The following is a 22,141-nucleotide window of genomic DNA, read 5'->3' on the forward strand; positions in this document are numbered from 1 at the left end:
TAACCCACTCTAGCTTTATGCTATATTCACACAACTTCACAGACCTAGAGTAGCAAATAAACAATCAAATTATTTTCCCTTTGAAGTGTTTTTTAGAATACATTTAGCAAATGTTTACTGTCCCCTATATTTTTTCTTCTAACAAGAGCTTTTCCTTAAAAACATGAAGCAAAAAATAAGACATTGTTTCTTACATTGAAAACATTTTTAAAATAATTGTATTGCTTTTAATTAAGAAAACAAATGAAAAAAAATAAATGAACATAACACAAAGGTACATACTGTATATTATCGAAAAAACCCATAACAAATGATTAAAAATAAGTAAATAAAAACAAAATTTAAAATTTAAAAATTTAAATATATAGTGTCATTTAACAGTAAACAATTAAAATTATGTATATAATTGTCAATTGCAATTTGTGCATATACACACACATATATATTACATTACACTTATGTAACTATCATTTTTAACCTACTGTTTTTATGTAAACGAGACCTATATTTTGTTACACATATCCATACAAAGCCTCCATCTATAAGCAATCCACTCAAAATTAGCAAGTATAATCAGGTCTTCAGTCCATTAAATAAATGGGGCCATATATTTATCTTTCCAACGTTGCAATGTCAGTCTATTAACTATGACACACAGAATTTATGGTATCCAGTAGTCATATAGTATATATTAGGTATTCAAGACAATATTAGGTTTAGTTTTTGAGACTTCCAAGGAGTAATGGCAGACTAAAACACTTTTGCTTTTAGTGGAACCAACTATAATGGTGGAAAGTGGAGCTGATGAAAGGAATTGGAATAGTCCAGATGGCTCCTTATAGATGGTCCTTGGGATCCTCCCAGACGCAGCCGGCAGCCGAAGCCAGAGCCGGAAGAAGATCCGATTGGTTCTGGCGTGGCTGCCGGCCGGCGGGAGAATTACCGCCGTCCGATTGGTTCCCCGCCTGACAGCTATGAGTATAAATAGCTGTCAGGCGGGCAGTGTTCTGTTCCGTTTCTGTTCTTGTCAGTTGTTCTAGTTGCAATAAACTACTCTTGAGGAACCCTCTCCTGCGTTGTCTGTGAACATAAAACTGGCGACGAGGATGAGTGACATGGACCATGTCCCCGCCATTGCAGCCACTTCTGTGTTCGCCGCATTCCGTCCTGAGGCGGAATCGTGGGATGTGTTCCTTGAATGCTTCGAGGTCTTCTTACAGGCTCACGACCTGAACAGCCTGTCTGAGGGAAGGAAGAGGGGCGTTTTTCTACACTACTGTGGCCCCGAAATGTTTGCCACTGCACGAGCCTTATCAGCCCCTAGGCCTGTGCACACCATGCCTCTGGACTTGCTCTTGGCCAAACTTAAGATACATTACGAGCCTACTCCTTCTCGTTACGCTCGCCGTCAATTCTTCCGGCGATGCATAAATAAAGCCATTTTATGTTCAACTAAATTATGTACTAGTCCTTAAATTTCTATGTTGTCTAATAGCACAATCCAAGGGTTCAAAATAAATATAAAAGAGCCAGGGTAAAAGCCGACATTGTTGTTCAGTTCCTTTAAATAACAGAAAAGTAGCAGAAAACACCATTGACCTTTATTTCAGATGTGGGTGATTCTATAATAGCTTGATCCACTTTATGAATTTCAAAAGAAATCCAACTCTATTTAATATAGCAAACATACATTATCTATATATTTGGTCAAAAGCCTTTTCAGCATCTAATGGTAAATAACAAAATGGTCTTCATTTTTATTCAAGCCTATTCAAGTCTAACCTAATATTGTCTACTGATTATTTTCTATAAACCCTGCTTGATTTTTCTTAATAACAAACAATAACATTTGCTGTAATCTATTTGCTGTTCAACTCTTTGTATCAACATTAATCACTGAACGATTAATAGATAATAATTAGCACACTGGGTGTGATCTTTACCTGCTTTTGGTATAACTGTAATATATGCCTGACTAAATGCCACTGATAAAACACCATTATCAAATATATCTTCATATAATTGACAGAGTTTGGGTACTCTAAATGTTTTATGTCACTCTATAAATGAACCCATCCAATCCTGGCATTTTTATCACTAACAATTTTTAAAGTTTTTTTGTTTAATCCCTTCCTCAAATAGGGGGGAAAATAAGTTATTTTAGTGTATCATCTAAGTGTGGTGGGTTTATATTATGAAGTAAGGCCTCTATAATTCTCATCCAATAATTCTGATTTGTTACATAGTTCTGAATGGAATTTTAAAAATTAACAATTTATATCTCTTAGTGTTTTATATATTTTATCTCTTTCACCTCTAATAATTGGAATCATTGTCCTACCTATTGAAATAAGTATATTTAGATTTTCAAGATTTATTTAAAAGTTATCTGTTGAACCTTTATCTATGAATACCTTTATAATGTAGTCTTTTTGTATTCAAATATGGTACTACTACTACTACTACTATTAATACTATTACTATCAACACAAGAGCTGTAAACTTACCTCAACAGCTTCATTATACAATGGCAAGCACTGCACTAAACTATAGACAAGTTAGCTATGATTTCATAAGTAAAATGAATTGAATAAGTTATAATTGTTTGGCTTCATATGATACTATTCCAGGGATTCTCAAACTGTGGAAGTATTGTGGCCTGTCAGCCACCGGCCCCTCCAACAACCGAATCGGAGGAGGAGTGAGAGTCAGGGTCAGCATTAGGGCAACCTGGGAGCTCCGAGGGGGAAGAGGGGATGGAGATGGCAGAGAGACAGAGGCGGAGCCCGGGCCAGCCATCAGCCCTCAGATGGAGAGTCAACAGTCCCCAGGACTGGAGGTGGTTGATGACGAAGAGGAGGAACAGCTGCGCAGAAGGCAGAGGAGAGCAGTGGAAAGCTGTGGGGCAATCCTGGGGAAGCAAGAACCACCGCTGCTAGCGATGCCCCACCCTAGGATAAAAGGCAGGGGATGGAGATGAATAGATGTGTTAGACAACTATTCTTCTTCTGGTCGGATGGACTTGTTAGTCTGTGAGAGAAACTTTTTGCCGGGGCTGCCAGCACTCCTAATAAAGGAATCTTTTGAGCTAATGTCAGAGGGTATGTTGTGTTTGGGAAGCTTGGTCAGAACAGGAACATGATCCCCTGGGGGAAGGTCCTATGCCTCCCCCCTCGAGGGGTTGTGAGTTTTTAGGTGTCCAGATGGGTCAGAAGGGAAGAGACAGAGATTGCAGGTTCCGCAGAGCTCTGATCCGAAAGAAAGCAAGAGACAATAGCATGTGGCACATAGCCAATACAAAGGAAATGAGGAGGAGAGAAGAATGAGGAGCACTCTGAGAAGCACTTCCTCAGAGCTGAGAAGCTAGCAAGGCATTAAAGCAGTAGTGTCAAACTCATGTCTTCATGGCAGTGTCATGTGACATATCAGGACTTTTTCCTCCTTCGCTAAACTGGGCGTGGGCATAGCCAACATGTGACACATCTGGCCCACGGGCCAGGAGTTTGGTAGCCCTGCACTAAAGTCTCCACTTTTTTTAACTGCTGCCAAAAATGGCACATTTGCTCAGCATCATCGTCAGCAGCTTTCAGCAGCATGAAGTTCTAGATGGCAGAAGCAACAGACAGAATCTGTTTAGGGCCCAAACAAACTTAGTCTCCATATCATCAGAGAGCCCAATGTACCATGAGCCAAGAGAAGGTCTCTTCTCCCCACCCCCACCCCAGGCTGCCTTGGTACTTCAACCTCCTCCAGTTTTACCACTTCTCATGCTAGACACACGTCTCCCAATTTCTCTTCCTTAGCCACCCATATAAGTTTCAGAGTTCTTTAAGAGCCTCAGAGGTTTCCAAGTGTGACATAGTCATTTTCCTTATATAGCAAAGGGCCTGCATATTTTTATTTCAGGAAGTACATTTCCCCTGTAGCAGATTCCCTAACTTTTCTCAAGAAATTACAAGGATTACATCCCATTCCCTCTCAGGAGGGTCATTGCACCTGCTTGATTGTTTGCTATGCTTTGAATCTAACTAGAATGATCAGAATATCAGGAAGAAAACAAGTTACACATTCCCAGCCTTCAGAGTTGTCTCAGCTTCCTTCGGCTATCTTCCATTCCCTTCCATCACTCCTTCTTTTGCTACTTCCTCTTCAGAATGCTCTCCCCATCCCCTACCTTCTCCTCCCTGAAACATTTGCTCTTTTAAAGAAGACCCAAAGTTGGGAAGAAAGAATTTCATAGGGTGAATTTGTGCACAGGAAGAAAAATGCCTCAACCACTGCCTCTTGAAAGCATTGGTGCCAACAGGATGATGAGGGTGAGGATGCATTGTATGCTGCTCCACTTTCAACAAATTTGGGCGGCTTACAACAATCAAATGAATTGGATAAAATTCCTCCCATCCAAATCCACGTAATCTCCAGGCATTAAGACAGAATCTTGACAGCTTTTAAGATTCTGGCCCAGAGTTGAAAGTTGTATTTGGGTATCATCAATATACTGATGATACCAAACCTAAAGCACAGTATGACTTTATTCTATGGTTTTGTGTAGATATTGAAAAGGAGTGGATAAAGAGACTAGAAATTTACAGAATTCCACAAAGGAGGGACCAGGAGAGGGATCTGTTGGACTCAGCAGAAGTCTCCTGTGAGTCTTTTCGGGATGCAAGATTAACAATGCAGCTGGGGCTTGTTAGTGGCGTCTTCTGGGGATAAAAGGATGGATGGTGCCAGGCCCTGGTTGCAGGAGTCAACGTTCATTCGTTATTCAATGTTCATTGATCATCGGTCGTGGTTTGTTTGTGAGAGACACTTGGAGAAGTGATTTGCTTTCTGTAACCTGGATTCAAGGAGACACTTGGAGAAGTGAATTGATTTGTAAGAGTTTTGTTTTGCATTCTGTTATCTTGTCAGAGACTTTATTTATGTTTATTTTTGGGCTCGCAGCCAGTCAGAGCCGAGGACTGATAAAGTTCTTTCCTTTTGAGTTTGTCTGCCTGTCGTCTGTTAACGAGTGAGGAAGGGGGGTCAGAATAGGGATCTATGCTCTCCCAACCAACAGCCACTGTAACTGGCCCAGACAAGAGAAAAAAACGACTATAAAACATTACCTCCATTTCCCAACCATGGAGTGTCTGCAAAGAGTACCATGGTTGTTGGTACTGAAGGCTAATGATCAAAGAGATCTTCATCCCAACTGTCAGATGTTATCAATAAGAGTTGTCTCAATACAAAATTTCAGCCTGAAACCTGAATGAAACTGGCCTAAATAACCCATTTCCTCCAGGGTTCTCCTTAGCTGAAGACTGACCAACTTCCCAATAATCTTTCTCTTTCTCAAAAAGCCAATCCTCCAGTGGTAATTGTACAAAAGTACTGGGTCCAAGGGCAGCATCTTGAGAAGGCTGTGAACCATTACCACTTTCAAGGCAAGAGGTACCATCCCCTCCTTTAGAGAGGCTGATACACCACAGTCTGGACCCAACTGTGAGTCCCCTCCCTGGCCACTTTTGCAAACCAAAACAGGCCCAAATTCAGTAAAGAAGTGGCTGGGTTGACCACAAAGAAAAATCTCTCCACTGCCTCAGGAATCACTGGCTTAAACTCATCACACCATCAAACTATGCCCAGGTACCTCAGGCTGTCCTGCTAATGAACATACAAATCAAAATAAATCTGAATGACATTATCTGTCAAACAGCCTAAATAATCTCCAGAATGACACAGTAGGCATTAAGTTAACCTAAACAGAATTTCTGGATGGCTATCAGTGGACACAATAAGGACAGAAAAATATTGACATTTGGCTGCCATTATGGCCACAAGGTAATCCCTAATATGGCCTTTTATCAGTGTCCAGTCATACTTACTTCTAGTCTTCCTCCAATGGTGCTCCAGGCATCTTTTCCAGTGCTTCATTTCCTAGAGCCCCTTGATAAACCAAGGTGCATCCAAGGACTGATGAACAGGGAAAGGCTACAGAAGAAATGTATGATCCACAGTCCTAGCTACCCACCCATTCCTGGCAGCAACTAAGGCTTCAACCAAATCAGGGAAAATGACAACCTTATTCTGGAATCCTATTGGGTCAAGAAATCTCTTGGGGTGGACTGATCAAATGGGCCCTGTCTTCCTGAAGGAAGGGGTGAAGGATGCTGAAAAGCAGCCAGAAGGTTATCTGTTTATGACAAAAGACTAATGCTAATATCCTACACTGCCAGATCACTGTCCCAAGACAAAAGCTATCTCAAGACAAAAACCAGATATAATTGTATGGCCTCCCATGTGGGTCTGGCTACGAATGATGTAGGACTGTTCCATAGTTGCCTAAACTGCATAAACCTCTGAGCTTGCCCCAGATGGCAAGTTCAAGCACCAATAACCTGTAGGACTATGGCCTACCCATGAACAAAATCCAACAGCTCAGGCCAAGATGCTGCTAGGGGCAGCATGAAGGGTGATAGGCCACGAGAATCCCAACTTCAACCAGAATGCCTCCCATCAGTTTATCTGTGGAGGAGAGCCTCCGAAAGCCTCTGAAACTCACAGATAACAACATTCACTCCCTCTTATCCTGCTCTTCCTGCCAGTATCGAGTTCTAAACCTAGGAGGGCCCAATCAGATATCAGTAAAATATGACAAATTGGCACTCTCCTCCAAAATAAAATCATGGATAAGGGCAGCTTTCTTATACACTGAACTGGCATTCAAAAGCAACAGGTGAAGTCCAAGGTCGTTGAAGATCTAGCTGCCAGGGGCAGACACCGAGGGTAGAAACTGAGTGCCAGATGGCAGGACTGCTTTTAAATCGCAATTTGATATGCCTGCACGTGGCCCATCCTTGAATTGCTGTCATATCCTTCTCTGCCCATCAACCATCAAGTTGGCCTTGCTTGCTCCACTCAGGTCCTCCCTTCCCATCCTACTCTGCTATGCTTTATTCCAGGTCCAGACACAAATCTCTAACGTCGCCACCACCATCACAACAAGACAATTCTTCTATAACTCACAAAGACCCATCAGTCATCTCTAACCATGCCTGCCTCAAGGTACTCAGTGGTCTGAGGGATCAAAGTCCCAGCAGGACTAGGGGGGAGGGTCAGGAGAGGGACACCAAACACACAAACAGAGAATGTAAGAAGGCAAAGCAGAAGCCAGTCATTATACACTAACTGGCCTCTCCAGGAACAAGGCTTAAGCAGAAGTTTTTTCCTTTAATTGGCTTACTGCCTGATATGGGAAGGAGTTCAAACCCCACCATCTCCAGCCAGCTGACTGGAACTGATGGGAATTGGCATTTGAGCCTTCTAAAGTATAGTGCCAAAAAGTTCACACATTTGGAGAAAGTGTAATTCTTCCAAGAGCTATTGATATCCATATAAATATTGGTAGTAGACATAATTGGAGTAGTACTATTAGCCATATATGTATTCATTTGAGGGGATCCAAGCAGCATAAAGTTTGAAAACTTGTGCATTAATCCATAAACTATGGTTTAGAAATCACAGTGCTTGAGTTCACATAACATACCAAACATACCAAATCTAACCAAATTATGGTTTGTATGTGTTTCGTGATGTGGGCAAGAGATTTCAAAAGATACAAAAGAAGAAAATTGGTCTGATCATTTCATGGAGGATAGAAAATGAAAAAAAGCTGACCATTAAAATGAGCAGAAAGTAATAATGGATGGACTGGTCCAGGAGCCAAGGTGGCGCAGTGGTTAAATGCAGCACTGCAGGCTACTGCTAGATCAGCAGGTCAGCGGTTCAAATCTCACCGGCTCAGGGTTGACTCAGCCTTCCATCCTTCCGAGGTGGGTAAAATGAGGACCCAGATTGTTGGGGGCAATATGCTGACTCTCTGTAAACCGCTTAGAGAGGCCTGAAAGGCCTATGAAGCGGTATATAAGTCTACTGCTATTGCTATTGCTATTGCTATTGGTCAAAATGGGATGGAAGAGGGCATGGCATCTGGAAACTAAAACATATGAAGAAAGGTTACAGGAACTGGGCATGGCTGGCCTAGTGAAGAAAAGGACCAGGGGAGACATGATAGCAGTGTTCCAATATTTGAGGGGCTGCCACAAAGCTATTTTCCAAAGCACCTGAAGGCCAGACAAGAAATGATGGATGGAAACTGACCAAGAAGAGATTCAACCTAGAAATAAGGAGAAACTTTCTGACAGTGAGAACAATCAACCAATGGGACAGCCTGCCTTCGAAAGTTGTGCGGGCTTCATCACTTGAGACTTTCAAGAAGAGATTGGACTGTCATTTGTCAGAAATGGTGTAGGGTCTCCTGCTTGAGCGGAGGGAGGGGGGCATGTTGGACTAGATGACCTATAAGGTCCCTTCCAACTCTGTTAATCTGTTATCTGCATTGTAATTCAGTTTGTCCTCTAAGTGGCTGAAGAGTGCATGAGCACTCGTGTCTCTAGACGGATGAAAGAGTTGCCCTGTTAGAGGCAAGGCTGAACAGTTTGAATGGTAAAATAGTTGAACTAAGTCTTATACACATTTGGTATTTTGCATGAAAAAGTTGAGAAACTATGGTGCTAAAATTTGGCACTTTCTGTGCCAAATTTCATTTGTGTGATTTTGAAGAATGTCTAGAAGCTACAAAATTGGGGCTGGTGTACTAGTTGTGGGTTTCTATTTTTTTTACTACTGGTTCACTCGCGTGCATGCGCTACACTTCTGCACTTACACAGAAGCTTCCAGGTGGATGGATGGAGCCTCCCGCCACCGCTACTACTGGTTCTCCCGATCCAGGCCAAACCGGGAACAACCCACCTCTGTGGTGGACCACGTATAACCTATGATACAGAGCTATGAAATGAGAGAAACAATGTGAAGAAATAGATCAGGATGTGTAATATGTAAATCCAGTGAAAACAAGCTGGGCTTCGATGTTCATCCCAGTAGAAACAACCCTCGAAAGTAACTTTCATGTAAAACCAAATGACAAATCTGAATGTTTTCAATTAGATGTACAATTTGTATTGATGTACATAGTCTACCAAAATTAACTTCAAAGTTATTTTATAGATCATATTTTACTTCATGTTATTTTCAGCAGACAAGCTAAGCATTTTCTCTCACATGATAATCAGCAGAAAGTTCACATACACCAGAAAACTAAACAGGAAGTTTGCTATTTGAAATATTTCCCTTTCAGACAGGATGAAGCAGGGAGGAGGAAGAGGAAAAATGTGAAACCTATTATGGCAGGCACTCTACAAAACCAGCCAGATAACTTGATTACTTCTTAATTATGCAGCTAATAAGTCCTGAAGATGTTGTAGTTGGAAGATAATGTAGTTGATGTTTATATAATCCTGAAATTATCTTTGTTCCAAGAAACAGACAACTTTATCCATATGCAAAACCATATTCTATCTATTATATTGATTCTAGAAAAACAAACTGTCCAGGGAGTACATAAAATCAATGTTTTTAAAATTATCTTTTTTTAACACTTACTCAGACTTGTTCACAAAGTAAATCAAATAAGTGAACTGACTTATATATGATTAAATTGCAAGTGTAAAATACAATGTCTAAATTCACACATTAATCCAAAACTTTAAAACATAAATTTTGGATTACTGTGATGTGTGCGCATCTAAACCTCAGAGGTGGACCCAGACTTAATCAAAGTAAACCTATTAAAATGGTATTTTTAAGTATCATTAAACAATAATCACATAGACTTAAGTACAAAGGGCCATCTTAAGTGGCATTAACTTAAATGGGTTCAGTAAATTAAGTGCATTTCCCTGCCATGTTATTTTTCCTCAATAATCAGTCACCAACCATTACCAAAAGATTTGAGTAGGAAGATTTCAAAGGGGAATAAGAGAAGAAAGGGAAAATGCTACAGTACATGTGGCTTTAATATTGCATAGATGCTGTGTAGATCAACCACCTCCTTTGTACTTTTACTCTTTCTCTGGTTATCCCCTACCAGAGCACAGGACAATATAGAGACTTTAAAGTTGAAACTTCGATAGTTAACACCTCTGAAAACTCAGCAAACGTGATTTTCTTTTTCACCGCCTTAAGGCTCCGAAGTTATCTGCTAGGAAATGGCCTTTTGTAGGAAGCCCAGATTTCAGCTTGTTTGCTCCAAGCGTTACTTTTTTTTCTTCCTGTTTACACATCAAGTCAGACTGTCCACGGCCACCAGAAATCCAAGATGCGCTTTTAAGATATGCGCTCCTTTCCAAACGCTGCTGGCCTCGACGCCTCAAAGGGATGGCAAAGCGGCATCTTTTCATTTCACATTAGTAGACTCTGCAGATTTATTACCTTCGCATTATCCCGCTCTCGGCTGACAAGCTTGGCAAAGGGGAGAAGGGGGAGGGGGCATACATACTTGCTATGCACAATTCTTTGTGCATAGCAAGCTAGGAAAAGGCCGGGGGGGGGGAAGGGAGAGAGATGTAACTCACCGACACCAAAAACTCCAAGGTGTTCACATAGTCGCGCTCCGTCTTCAGCAACTCGTTCAAAACGCACACCCGCAGGCGTAGCTGCTTCTCCGGATCCTTCCCGCTCTCGCCTTTCCCATCCCCTTTGCTTTCCTCTGTCATTATTTCTTTCTTCCCCAAAAACAAGCGCCGCTAGAACTTTTCTCTCTTCTCCTTAAGGCGGCCGGCAGGAGTCGGGAAAAGGCCCCCACTATCCGCCCTCCCGGACGAAGTTCAGAAAATAAAACAGTCCAAGCGCCCGCGCGCTTCCTTTAAGGAAAGGGCATCTCAGGGACTAAGACAGGCTCCCCGGCTCTGCAGCAACTTTCCTCTTCCCGCCCACCAGTAAGAGCTTTTTTTCCAGTAAGGAAGAAGGACTCTGCCTGTAGGAAATGAGCGGCCTCCTCCGTGGAGCAAAGAGGCTTGCAGGATCGCAGCAGGATCAGCCCTTGGACGTTAATCAAACGCGTTGCATCCATGTGACTCCGAGCCCTTCCGTCGCTCGCGCCAAATCTCAGGAAAAAGAAAAGGAAGCCCAACCTTGGGAATGGTTGCGTGCCAACAGTGGCCTGTTTGACACACAAGCCTGTGTGCGCTGGAGTTTGTTTTGCGCTAATTGGTGATCTCTCGGCTGAAGAGCTGCAACTTTAAAGTGCTCTAAACAAGATGAGTTTAAATTCTGAATTCTGACTCTGAATGTACTCTTCTTGGTGTATTAAGTCAGTGTTTTTCAACCACTGTGCCGTGGCACACTAGTGTGCCGTGACATAGTGTAAGGTGTGCCGTGGAAGAATTACTTTATATATAGTCAATATAGGCACAGTTAAATTTTTTTAACATTTTCTAATGGTGGTGTGCCTCGTGATTTTTTTCATGAAAAAAGTGTGCCTTTGCACAAAAAAGGTTGAAAAACACTGTATTAAGTGACTTGTAGGTTGTACCTCCTACCCACATATTCTTACTTGTCTCAAGTATTATGTAAAAACCATGCAATGGCAGATAGAAAGGGGGGATTTGTCACAAAGCCAATACAGCAATTATTTTGCATAATAACGTAAAGTAGTGTATCATACACCTATAGCACCAAAGTTATTCAACAATTTATACTACTGAATGTATTTACAGCAAAAGCCATACTCCCAACCTTTCAAAAAAAAAAGTCAAGAAAGAGGTATTTATAATGGCGGTAACTCTGTTGTAGGAATGTCCCATCAAACAATCTACAAAAAAATGAAAGTTAAATCCATCCTGCAAGCTTTCTAACATTCCAGATCTCTATACCTTTGAGTTAATATCTGCACAGACACAAAGAAAATGCACCAAAATCTACAAAGGTTTTCTCCTTGTCATTTATATGCCCCATTGGTGTAAAGAATTATTTGTTTTATGATGCACTTCTACCTTGTCTTTCACCCACAAAACATTTCCTGGAAGCTTGGAAAGACCAAATGATTTCTCAGAGAGCAATAGCCTCCATTTCAGTGAATGTATTCATGCAAAGGTTAGATAACCCTACATTGTGAAACTAACCAGGTTTTACTTCAGAATAGTTCTGCAGAATTATCATCATCATCAAATTCTAAGCTAGGCCTAAATAACTATCAGCACTAATCTTGATCTTAAATGAGAAAGCAACACTAGAAAATACTATCCGTGGTCAAGGCTGTATTCCTGTATCAAAAATGCTGTTAACAATTTCTTTAACATTGAATTGATGCAGAAAGTAAATTCAGTACTGCAGCCTAGGGAAATAAAAATGGTGGCATGATTTTCCTCTTACATTTAGTAGATATGAGAACTTATTTCTGCTTTCAGCACAGCAGATGCTGCTAAAACCATTTAGGTACTGAATTATAATTCCCACCATCCCTGACCACTACTTATGTTTGCTGGAGTTGTATGTTGTGGTATTCAACAACTTCAGAATGTCTATAATTCTCCAAATCCTGATTTATGTAGAGATCTAATGGATGTCTTGTGATAAATAAAAGGAACGAAAAGAGGTTTTACTTGCTTCTAAAGTTGTTTAATACTGGCAGAGTAAAATAAAAGAATGTATCACTGCAAAGTAATAGCTGTGGCATCATAATCGAAGATTCAGTCTTCTGGGGATTTTGTCACCAATCAAATACAGCGTTGAAAATCATTAGTGCTTATTAATATTATAGGATAAATGTTTGTGGTACGCTGAGTATGCAACCAGAATATCAGATTCATGTTTTCATTGAGACACTTACAATGAAGTGCATTCCAATGTGCTTTTCCTCTCTCACATGTACTTGGTGAGCCAAAACACTAATGCCTCTCTCAATAGCAAATAAACGAGGGTTCATTCAAAGACAGCTTGTGAGCCACCAGAGAAAAGGCAAAGAACAAGAACAGTCAATCCTCTGTTTTCTTAATTTTAATGTGTATAGTTTAGGAAAAACCACACCACAAATTGTGTCAGGAGACAGGACATAGAAAAGCAATTATTTCCTGTGAAAAGAAAGTTATATAAGATACAAAGATGATGTGCATATGTATACACATGTGTAGGAAAAAAATTGCATTCAGCAATACTTATCCAAGTTCCTTTAATCATGCTTGTATTTTTTTAAAAAACCCTCAATTCTTTAGACAGTAAAACTGGGCTCCCAAACCTTTTGGATCCAGTGAGTACCTTTGGAATTTTGAGAGCACATTATGGGTACTAACAAAATAGTTACCATGGTGAGTGTGGGTGACCACAGAACACCCTCATACCAGAAGACAAAGCATTTGGTTGCAGCTACTCATCATTTTTTTTCATAAGAATACCTACAAAATCTATGTGGGATCCAGAAGCAGTGCTGGATATAACAGTTATGCTAGAGGACAGTATTGAACTGCAAGCTATTCTTTTTCATTTTTTTCAATTAAGAGGTTTTTTTAAAAAAATCAAATTAAGTAGGGCAGGGAGCTTTAGAAGTGCCAAATAACTTACCAATAAACCTTCTGTCCACTTGTAGTTCCTATCTGGAAATACAAAGTATAGACTGAATACATTATAAACTTTTTTTTCTCGTTCATATAACTTTGGCCTTTCAGTATTTCACCCAAATTAATAATTATCACATATATGTTAAGACCAGATGCTAACATTTCCTTTGTTGCAAAGATCTTTGCTTAACTGTATTTAAAAGTGGTTTATAATTTCAGTCTGAATTAATTGGTACATAGGGACCGATCCTACCGTAAAAAAAAGCTATAGTAATTTATCAGCGACTTTTTCCAGCCAAACTGCTGTAAACAAAAAAAGAATGCAACTCTCTGGCTAAAAAGCTCCCTCGCTGTTGTTTTAAACCATTATAATTTACCCAAAGTAAATTATAATGACAAACTGATTGTCTTAAAGCAGGAACTGAGCACAAGTGATTCCTTCCATACATCTGAGCTAAAGGGAAGTCAGAAAAGCTCATGCAAACTTGAGACTTGCAAGAATGTAGTATTTGACATCTAAAAGGTCTGAAATCTTAAAATTTATTGTAACTGATTTCATAGTATGCCCAGCTTGTTCGGTCCTTTCAAGCAGTCAGCTTGGTACTGTACAGTACCTGATATTTTATTAATGCCAACTTCTGATTTAATTTCTTTGGTTTGCTATGATTAGTTTAAGTCTACCTAGAGCTTATTAGAGTTATATAATGCTTGTAATATTCACTTTATCACTCCCATGTAAGCCTATAATGTCCATATGAGTCTTCCTTAATGAACTGGTCAGCTGTTTCAATTGCTGAGATTAAAAACCTGATACTTGACTGAAAGCTGGAAAAGTTTAGTAAAACTAAAAAGATCATGTTACAGCCAATAACGCTGTATGCCAAGACCATTTCTAGGGGCTGTAAAAGTCCTGCCAGCTTCCCACATTACAGCTTGGCCTGGCAGCATCCCTGGCATTACACTAAGTAGCCTTTAAGGTCTGCTACTATCCTAGACCACTAAAAGTCTCTTAGTCTTTTGTGTAAGGTCTTGAAAGATTCCTCATGCTCAGCCACCTTAATGTCAAGGTAAAGTTGCAGCACTTCTTCCCTTAAAGACACAGGCATGAGGATCCTGCCCTTATGCCATGGATTTTCCTCTTCCACCAAAAATAGATAGTATACCTTGTTGGATCCCCTTGAGATCATCCATCCATGTCTGCTCTGCCCATACAAGTCTTGCTGGTACTCTTCCAAACAGATGTCTATGAGCATGCAACATTGGGAGGCCTCCTCTAGATTCTGTGGAACTCTCTTTCTCAACAGTTCATTTTGAATATCATTGTGCAAACCATGACTCAATTGGTCAACCAAGACTTGGTTATTTCACTGTAGAGAATATGACTTTATGCTGAGGATTTTAAAGTTCTGTTTAAAATCTGCAATATAGAATCATATTCTCTGGTTATCCTGTCAAATCTCAATTTTTTCAGATCTGGTTTCCAAAGGACACTCTGAATCTCTTCATGAAGGTCTGATTATTTGTCCATGATCAGGTCACAATCCTTTATTATTGGCAGTGTCCACTTGGCCACAGACTCCTTTAATAAACTCAATATAAAGGATACACTTGTGCAGTCTGTTAGAAATGCCATAGCTCAGATTTCCATAAACAACTCAGAAAGAACAACAAAGGTTCTCTTCTGGTCTGCTACTCCTCCAAACTTTTTTGGCAAGCCACCATGGGAATGCAACAAGACTGGTTGTGCTACTGGCAACAGTGGAACAGACAGCGGCTGGGCATTATGACCTTGTTGCTGAACCAATTGAAGGCCTGTCAATCCTAAATTCCTCACTTCTGTTTCCATCTCCTCTCAATGTAGGAGCAAGGCTTACACCATTTCCTGGGGTGACATAGCAGCTGCCTGTGAGTCTGTTGGCCTTTCCATGGTTTTTTTCCTTCCCAGAATCAATGAGTCCAGTGAGATTTATGTCAGGCAGAAGGAACCAGAACAACTTCATGAATAGGCCAAAGCAGTTTTGTTATTGTTGATCACTTATATTATTATCCCACCAGAAGGCTGTATTCTTTTAGAAACCAGTAAATCATGCTTCACTACTTTGGTCTATGACATTTCCTCCCTCAGAATGACTCCAAGCTGGCATGCTTCTTTATTCCCCCTCTCATTTAGCTTGTATTCCACCACATTGCTATTGGTATAAGACTTGAGCAACAGGCTAGAAACCAGGAGATGAGTTCTAGTCTTGCCTTAGGCACAAAGGAGCTGGAAGTCAGTCACTCTCTCTTAACCCTAGCAAGTAGGCAATGCCAAATCACTTCTGAAATTTTGCCAAGAACTTGCAGCAACTTGTCCTGCAAAACTGACCCAAAGGCGCTAAAAAAAAGATGAAGGAGGAGAATGCCAAAATTGAATGCTGTCACCTATGTTGCCTACAGAATATATCTTGAAAAATGTTGGAGTAGAAAAAATCAGAAATGGGAATTCAAATAGCTGGGAGAAGCACCAACAACGTCAGATATGCTCATAATGCCACTTTGATGCAAGAAGCAATAAAGTCTTTAAAAATCCAATGATAAAGATGAACAACAACACTGCAAAAGCCAGAATTCTGTGCAATTTAAAAAAATCTTAATATTACTGTATGTCAACAGATGATGCCAACCAATGCAAATGCATGGAGGAGAAGCCGAAGTACAAACACTAAGCTTAAAGATTCAAAGGGATAGTGATATTAACCATGAAATAAACAGATAACTAGCATCTGCTACTTGGATGAAACAGTATAGCATGTCTAAACAAAATATTAATATGCAGAGAATCACACGCTGATCACAAGTGGCTTTGAAATTTGGATCATCATAAAGGTTAAGTAAATAAAAATCAATGGTCGTCAATTGTGCTGAAGAAATAAGACTCCTTAGAGGACCACAATAATAAGAAATAATTCAGTACTAGGTGAAAAAAATTAGATTGCTCTCTCAAAGCACTAACAATAGAGCAAAAACGTGGCTAATTTAATACAAAAGCATTAAAGTCTGCTGCTTGGAAAATTGGTAATTGAAAAAGAGGCTAACTAAAGTTCTGTTGCTTATGTACTGTTGCTAATAACACAAGCATGAGCTCACAAGAATGCAGAGATGCAATTACTGGTGGTGTGTCTTGGCAAAATTTTGTCCATTGGATTACAAAAGAATCAGCAATTTTGAGTTTAAATTATTAAAATGTCTAGTAACTCGACAATAGAGCTCATGCGTCTTATTTAGCTTGCCTCGAAGAGAATGCATGCTGTTTTGTTCTACTCCAAAGAATGTACATTTTTCAACTTGTATAGAATTATATTTCCAAAATAACGTAAAGACCTAAAGTTGAATTACTAGCTTAATTTCAAACACTACAACCATTTTGGATCTTCCACACATCCGCAGAGCATCAAAAGTGGAGGTGATGACGTCTGGGTGGGTGGGTGGAACCTACTACAGAGCACACCTGAAAGGGAAGTAGAACAGTGGGGAGTGGGGAGGAAATCTGCTGTGCCACACAATTTAGATTAGCTAGAAAGCAGGAAATCCTGCTTCCTAGCTAATATAAATTGTGCGTCGCAGCTGATCATCGGAAATACCAGTTCACCCGAACCGGTAGCATTTTTTTACTACCAGTTTGGGCGAACCAGTAGCTTTTTTTACTACCAGTTTGGGTGAACTGCTCCGAACTGGTAGCATTTCATCCTTGCACTCATGTTATTGCACTTTGTACCCAGAAAAATGAATTTAAAATGTATTCAGATTTTTCTTCAATTAACAAAATTATTTAAAAAGCCATGAATGTATAGAGCGTCACATTTTCATTATTTTGGTGTACAGAATAATTTATTCCTGATATTGTTATTTGCCATTTGGAATAATGATTACATATCAAAATTAGCATTCCTAATTGGCCATCTGCAATAATTATCAACATGATTCATATTTATTGCACTTGGAACACTTGATTAAGCAGTGAATTCAAAGATGCATAAAAACCTTTCCTTACTTAATGCTAGAAAATATAGGCAGTAGCGTAGCAAATTCTATGCTTTTAAACTTAGAAATAAGGATGGATTCATTTACCACACAATAATTAGATTTCACATTAATCTTCCAAAATTATATTGACAGATTAGAAGTTTGAACTGACTTCTATCTATCCCCAAAGTGCTTTTTCAAAAAGCAACTGCACTTTGTTTTTCCTTTGAAGACGTTTTGCTTCTCATCCAAGAAATTTCTTCAGTACTGACTGAAGTGGAGGATAGAAGGATTTATATTCCTTATAGTTATCTGGTCATCAGCACTCTTCCTGAGAGTTGTTGAGGCCACTTGGAGGTTCACCTGTGCCCTCAGGACCTTGCTGAATAATTAAGGTGAGCAGATTTTAACATTGGTAAAGAGGGATACCATTGACCGGGGGGGGGGGGGTGTTGATTAAAAATGTTTTTTTACTTAACAAATGTGGCAAGAAAAATGGTAAAATGGGGCAAAATTTCTCACTTAACAACATAAATTTTGGGCTCAATTGTGGTCGTGCATTGAGGAGTACCTGCACTTATCTTCAGTGTAACTTCATTCTGTTATAGCATTAAATTAAATTTAATTAATTTAATTTAATTTAATTTATTAGATTTATAGGCCGCCCAATCCCGGAGGAAAAAAAATTCATATAAAACAAGCTTGTTCTTTCAGAATTGTGGAATTGTTATATAACTGTCTACCTTTAGAAAAGTTTCTCTTGAGTTAAACTCAGCTCCTATAATTTTATTGATGTGTTGTAATTTTCTTAGCAGTAGTACGGAAATTGTCATTGTTGCTTTTGGACAATTTTTAATATTTTCCTATTAATTATACAGTACTGAGATTCCCAGGTGGGTTCCCCTCCAATTATTAGCCAGGTTCAACCCTGCTCATCTTTTTGAGAGCAGGCAAAAACAGCCAGGTTACATTCCTACAAATTGAACTCTCTCTCCCTCTCTCTCTCTCTATCTCTCTCCCCTCCCTTCCTCTCTCTCTGTCACTCTGTGTGTATATGTGTGTCTGTCTGTCTCTCACTCACTCACTCACTTAATCACTCACTCTGTGTGTGTGTGTTTGTGTCTCTGTCTCTGTCTGTCTATCTTTCTGTCTGTTTCTCCCTCCCTCCCAACCTGCAGATGGGCTCCGGACCAGTGAAGCCTCTTCCTTCTTTAGAACCTGCCTGCTAGCAAAAGACCTTCCTGAAGTTGCTTTTCTGAGCAACGGAGAGACAGAAGGGACAAAATATCGTCCGGCCATTTGCGAGCCAATCAAGAGTGTGGCTTTGAAAACCTGTGGTGTGATCGTGCTGCACAGGAGCGAGTGTCTCTCCCCGAATATGGAGGATGTAGTGGGCAACTTGTATGTATCCTAGAAAATCAGTAAGACCCGCTGGCGGCCCGTATCTGCCACAGCCTTGCAGCCTCTTTACATTGGTAAAGATAAAAATATTTTTTTAAAAACGGAACTTTTTAAGAACGCCACAGGACATGGGACAAATTGTGCAAAATTGTGACTGTCCCGCCAAAATCGGGATGTCTGGTCACCTTATGAATAATGCAAATGGGTGTGGAACCTTCTTGGAACTGCTGAGAGGACTGTTACAACAGTCCTTTACATGAGGGGAGGGGAGGGAAGTTTATTACATAAAATACAAGTAGAACCAATACAAATATAGTAACTAGACATTTACCTGCATATATTAATATCTATCACTCCTACCAGCAACTTTTATTCTCACCACACCAAGGATCAATATCTCTGATTATTGTGGTACTCTGTTCTTCCTTTAAGCTAATATATAAGGAACCCTAGGAATTATTATTCCTAGCAGAATAGGACACATGTGGCACTGCCTGCCAAACTATAAGTCCTAGTTTAAATATAACAATGTAATCATTACATTACATTATCATGCCGGCATTACTACCAATTCAGTGCCTGTAAAATTTTGCGTTTTGTGGATCTTTCTAGATTTCTAGTTCTAGTGAAATGTTGTTCTTCTTCTTCTTCATGGGAAAATCAGCTGGTGCTATTGACTCCCTATTTTATGACAGCAGATTGTTTTAGTTTTATAATAATAATAATAAAACAGTGGCAGTATAACGGGACAAGCCTAAGGATCTATATTATACACAAGAGCTCCTCCTTACAAATTCAAAGCCATAAATGTGATAATTGACATCAGTTTATATAATTTTTAAATTTTTAAAATTTTAAAATGAAGGACTGTGCTATTATCAGTTATTAGTTTGATTGTATATTGGTTGTGTACTTTCTCTTGTATTATAGGTAGCACACCTTAAATTTGTTTGTTTGTTTAGAAAATTTATATGGCCACCCAACTCATTCCCAGAGACTCAGATTGGATTACAGAAATAAAATGTGAGTGCAAAATCCAATAAATTCTCTTCCCCCTGGTGTTAACAATCAAACTAACCACTTGATGGGATCTATATCACCCTGGCGTCCCCAGGCTTTCTGGCAAAACCATGTCTTCAAGGCCTTTTGAAAGATTCTCAAGATGGGGGGCAACCTTATTTCCACAGGGATGATATTCCATAGGAGGAAACGATCACAGATAAATCCCTTCTTGATCCTACTAGAAGATGGACCTCCTTAGTAAAGGGGACCCATAACATCCTGTTTCCTTGTTCTGATTGGTTGGGTAGTTGTAACTGAGAAATGATTGTTCTTCAAAAACCGGGCCCCAGGCCATGTTAAGGCTGAAACATCCTTTTGAGTTCAGAGATCTTTTGAATGGTTTACTCATTCTTCCAGCTGCTAGAGAGCAACAGCAAACGAGAACCATCACCTATGCTGTGAGTTTCATAAATGCACTTAAATGGCAACCATCTGACACAAAAGCCTGAACCACAAAGTTAAATGTATCAAATGCAGGTATAAAATCTGCCTCTGTAATTGTTTCAGAATGTTGTTATTCAATATTTAAATTTGGGCAATGTTAATTACTTTGTATTCAGAAATAAATACAATTATAAATATGGTTTAGGTATAAGATTTTTAATGTTATGTACTTTTTATTTCTTACAATCTAATAGCTGTATTTTAAATGAGAAATTTGTGGATGCAAAACAATCACAAGATCATTAATAATATTTTTATTTGTTCAGTTCAACAGAATAAAATATGCACTTATTCTTTTTCTCTTGACACTTATTGCATTGCTATTTTGACATCTGAATTCTTGTTATTATGAGATTTCCTGGTTAGAAAAACCTTTACTCAGTTTCATTTCTTTTTCTTCACAAGGTTTGTGAGTAAAGGATTTCTCATTTTTCATTTGTAGAATCTTCCACATTACCAGCATAACATTATTAAGCTTATTCTTATTCTGATTTAACAACAGTTTTTGAATGTACATATTTCAGTGCATACTGTATTCCAAAACTTCTATTTATTATTAATTCATTTCTAGATTGATTCTGAAGCATGTAATATTAGAATGCTTATGTATCATGTACTTTACCAAAAACTTTTGTCTGCCATTCCTATGTTTTATATTTTGCTTTCTATTACAATATTGATATTTTTTTTGAAAGATATGTGGTATTTTTATCACTTCTATATTAATTTTCATCAGTTGTAAAAAAATATTTATTTGTTCGTTAAATTTATTTGCTGCCTATCTCACAGTGGGGCTACTCTAGGTGGTTTGCAAAAATAAAAAGGAATAAAAATGAAAGGAGTCTAAACAGAAGTAATAATGGAACAATGAAATATACCATGAAAAAGAACTCATCAAGAATACATCAATATGATAACCAAAAAGATGGAGCAGTGGAGAGGCGGGTGCAAAGGGCTGTGTGTGTGACTCTGCTATCAGTCCAATAGCCACCTCCAGCATAATAAATATAATAAAAATTAAAATGTGTAATTCTTCATAGTGGAACAATAGCTTTTAAATGCCATGTGTAGAACTCTGAGTCAAGGCTTTGTAAATTGTTATTTTACATGAATAAATACTTTAATGAGAAAATATACAAGCTCTTACTATGAAAAATCTTGAACCAAAATCAGAATATTTCTTCTCTTGAAGAGAAAAGGAATATGTGCAGACTCAGATCATAGAGAATCATAGCCTAGATTTAGTGCCACTTGTTAAACTAAGATGAAAGAACCAATCTGATTCTGAAGTTGTATAATTATGTGTTGTGGCCCGGCAGGAGCCGTTGGAGCTGCCACCAGACTCCGACAGCGAAGGGCCCTATGAGTTGGCCCTGGAAGATGTGGAGGACCCTGGACAGGATTCCGACTCCGAGCATGGCACAGAGACTGGTTGGCCACCAGGTGGCGCCTGAGCCTTCAATCAGTGGGGAGGAGACAGAAACCAACAGTGAGTTGTTCCGGGATGCACGTCGTCGAAGGGCTACTTGACATCAAGAACAACTACGTAATTACAGGAGGTAATTACACTCAGCTGATGGTCATTAAGCTCCTCTCCAGATTATAAAAGAGACTGCTTGTGCCACGCCCTTCTTGCAGAAGTCAATGCTTGGAGTAAAGAGAAACGAACTTGGCAGGCTGGATTGCTGCCAGAGTTTGTTTGCATTGCTGCCAAGGTTTGTCGGACTTGCTGCCAAAGTCCTTATCTATTTGTTTATTTGGCTTTCAGCCACCGAGAGTCTGGACTTGCTATTAAA

General features: G+C 39.4%; 1 protein-coding gene across 1 annotated transcript in view; it reads right to left on the minus strand.

Annotated features, from left to right (window-relative positions):
* PREX2 (phosphatidylinositol-3,4,5-trisphosphate dependent Rac exchange factor 2) overlaps positions 1-10,954 on the minus strand; it is a 126,411-nt gene extending 115,457 nt beyond the window's left edge. Inside the window, exon 1 of the mRNA XM_087706967.1 lies at positions 10,458-10,954. Coding sequence (XP_087563093.1) covers positions 10,458-10,598 — 141 coding nt within the window. The 5' untranslated portion in view covers positions 10,599-10,954. The remainder of the gene's footprint in view (positions 1-10,457) is intronic.
* Between the last annotated feature and the right edge of the window lie 11,187 nt (positions 10,955-22,141).

This window comes from Thamnophis sirtalis, unplaced genomic scaffold (genome assembly GCF_051295495.1).
Source record: "Thamnophis sirtalis isolate CommonGarterSnake01/CBP01778 unplaced genomic scaffold, rThaSir2_p1.2 scaffold_2, whole genome shotgun sequence".
Lineage (NCBI taxonomy): Eukaryota > Metazoa > Chordata > Lepidosauria > Squamata > Natricidae > Thamnophis > Thamnophis sirtalis.